Source organism: Xenia sp. Carnegie-2017, unplaced genomic scaffold (assembly GCF_021976095.1).
Source record: "Xenia sp. Carnegie-2017 unplaced genomic scaffold, XeniaSp_v1 HiC_scaffold_24, whole genome shotgun sequence".
Classification (NCBI taxonomy): domain Eukaryota; kingdom Metazoa; phylum Cnidaria; class Anthozoa; order Malacalcyonacea; family Xeniidae; genus Xenia; species Xenia sp. Carnegie-2017.
This window is the reverse complement of record NW_025813487.1, coordinates 6,638,507-6,641,129: the sequence shown is the minus strand read 5'-3', so window position 1 is coordinate 6,641,129 and position 2,623 is coordinate 6,638,507. Positions and strand designations below refer to the sequence as shown.

At 36.3% G+C, this 2,623-nt stretch overlaps 1 protein-coding gene across 1 annotated transcript in view; it reads right to left on the bottom strand.

Moving 5' to 3' along the window:
* Nucleotides 1-2,623, bottom strand: part of LOC124452035 (exportin-2-like) — a 7,215-nt gene extending 4,592 nt beyond the window's left edge. Inside the window, exon 1 of the mRNA XM_047002628.1 lies at nt 2,587-2,623. Within this exon, the coding sequence (XP_046858584.1) occupies nt 2,587-2,623 (37 nt within the window). The remainder of the gene's footprint in view (nt 1-2,586) is intronic.

Genomic DNA, 2,623 nt, shown 5'->3' with positions numbered 1-2,623 from the left:
GGACCACTTTCTGTGCAACTTACTGCTGTATATATAATTATATTACTGGGTGTAGTTTGCCAGCTCAGTGCACCTATTGGTCAAAAAAATGATAGTGTATGACTGCCACTAAAGTAATCACTTGCGGAATAAGATATGCATGGCACAAAAATATTCAATGCAATCTACTGTATGTTCTCTATAAAATTATACTATATGTTCCTATAACTGTTCCCCAATTACATTATGTTTTCCTTAGGCCCTAAGTCGTGAATAAAGCATTAGTCCTAATAAATCACACCTGCTAATTTTTATAATAATACCTTCTGAACAATGATAATGGTTATGAATTTTAAAGAATAAAATTTTTCAGTGTAGTAGCCAGACTGATAAAATGTTTAGTCTTTCTATGTACGTTTTAATATTCTTTTACTGAGAAAATAATAGGCATTTTACCTTGTAGTCTTAAACTATTCCTTCCACCAAAATTTATTTATCAATATCAAATCTGTCAATGGTTTTAAGCCTCGTTGAAGAAAAATTTTGAATTTGGTCAAATAGTTTGATTTTTGTAAAAGTGCTAACTTCACTAAAATCGTATATTCTTGTGAACCATGTCCGTATGATGAGTCTGAAACTAGCTAATTTTCTGACGTCATCCAAGGTACTCGTGTTACACGAGGCACAACTGGCTGAGGCACAACTTGAGTCTATAAGCGCCTAAAGCATTGTCTTGTAAAAGCAGAAAAAGGTAAATATTTGCTTTGCAGCCAATTGTACGAATGAGTCAAGCCTTTGCTCTCGTTTGAGTCTTCACACTATGCCTTATAATGATAAAAGGCCCGAGGCCAAGCGAAGATGGAATATCTGGGTTTTAGAGCAAAGCGTGTATTTGAGCCTTCTTCCAACACTTTGTTTAGCTCGTATAAAACCAGAAGATTTGGAGCGTCAGTTTAGTAGTTTGCCGAATCAAAGGAATGCTAATTTTCCAGGGCTTAAAAGATGAGATTAAATTTGTGTCTTTCCGACCATCCATGCTTTGGAGTCAAAATCCGAATCATTATCGCTCAAATTTCATTGCTTTCCGAGTTTTTGTCACGTATCCAAAATAAAGTTTTTGTCAGAATTAACAGACTGAACACTCAATTCTGATTTTGATTTATCGCTTTCTTCGCAAGAACATAATTTTCTCGAATCTAATAAATAAACAGCGTGAAAGAACGTATATGTTTAAAATGTTTATATTACGAATTTTAGCCACCTTTTTTATGAGCATAATTGAAAGACCTTATTTCAGTGATTTTGTATCTGCAATTATAATTGAAATTGGATTGGTGAAAGTGATTTTACGGACGTTCAAAGTCACGATTTTCAGCATTTTTGAACTTTTGATTGGTATGCTAATGACTTGTGACGTAGAAAGTTGAACACATATATCAACATGGCGTATTCTACTAGTAATCTTAATAAGAAACGCGGAGGAAAACGCTGTGTTGCTGGCGGACCTAATCAAATTAGTGCGCCAATGATTCAAAACCGAAGGAATGTCGATGCATCTGTTTCCTAAAAAAGAAACAGAGCCGCAAAGACATAGAAAATGGGTAAATTTTGTGCGTAAACATAGACCGGGTTTTGAGGCTTCCTCTATCTCGTGTCTGTGTTGTGCGCATTTTGGAGATTCTCGTTTTGACCTTAATTTGAGCGTGCAAGTCAGGCTCAAAAGAAGGTTGAAGAAAGATGCTACCCAACGATTGACGTGGCTGGGATTCCTGAACCATTACAGGACAGAAATAACCGATCGAAAACGAAGACAAGTAAGTTTACGCTTGTTTATGTTAAATTTCTTTGTCATATGTAAATTCGATATAAGTTTTGTTGATTATTCGACATACTCCATAAACCATCGCTGAAGGAAACATGCTCTCGACGAGGGGTACCATCTACTAGTGATGAAGCTGAGCATGTTGAAGTATGCACTGGGAAGCAAGCGATTCGCCATTTGAAATGTACTAAATGCTAAGCTCCAATGAAAGGACATCCTCGAGGTCAATGCTCCACTGAAAAGAATAAATTTAATTTGGTAGATGATATGGCAGTGGTCAAACATTGCTTGGAGCCTGTCTGGAATGGAGAAGTAAAGGCTAATTTATACTTATGTCGCGCTCCATGTCGCATGAGGAATATGACGTCATATCACCAAAACAGGTAACATTTGTAATTTCACCGTATTGGTTCACGTGCGCCTCGCAAAAGTCGTAACGTCGAAGACATTTTGTCGAATTGTCGTGCAAGATAATTATTATCTAATAACACGTGGTTAGTCATTTGTGTTTGTCTCAGCATATGTTTATCACAAATATGAAAAAATATTAAATCATGGATAAATTCGAAGAAAGATTAGCGGAAGAAGTTAGGAAATACCCTCATATATATAAGAATCGTCTAGAAGGGATTATAAAGACCTATAAAAACTACGAATTCATGGAAGGAAATCGCGAAAACTCGAAACAAATGATGCTGTTTGCAGACAAAAATGAATACGGGACCGATTTACGAAAGCCAAAAGCGTTTAAATCGAAGAGTGGCAATCTGGCGGAAAAATTATACCTGCTATTGCCTGAGGCGTGTCGTGGTTGTCTAGCAT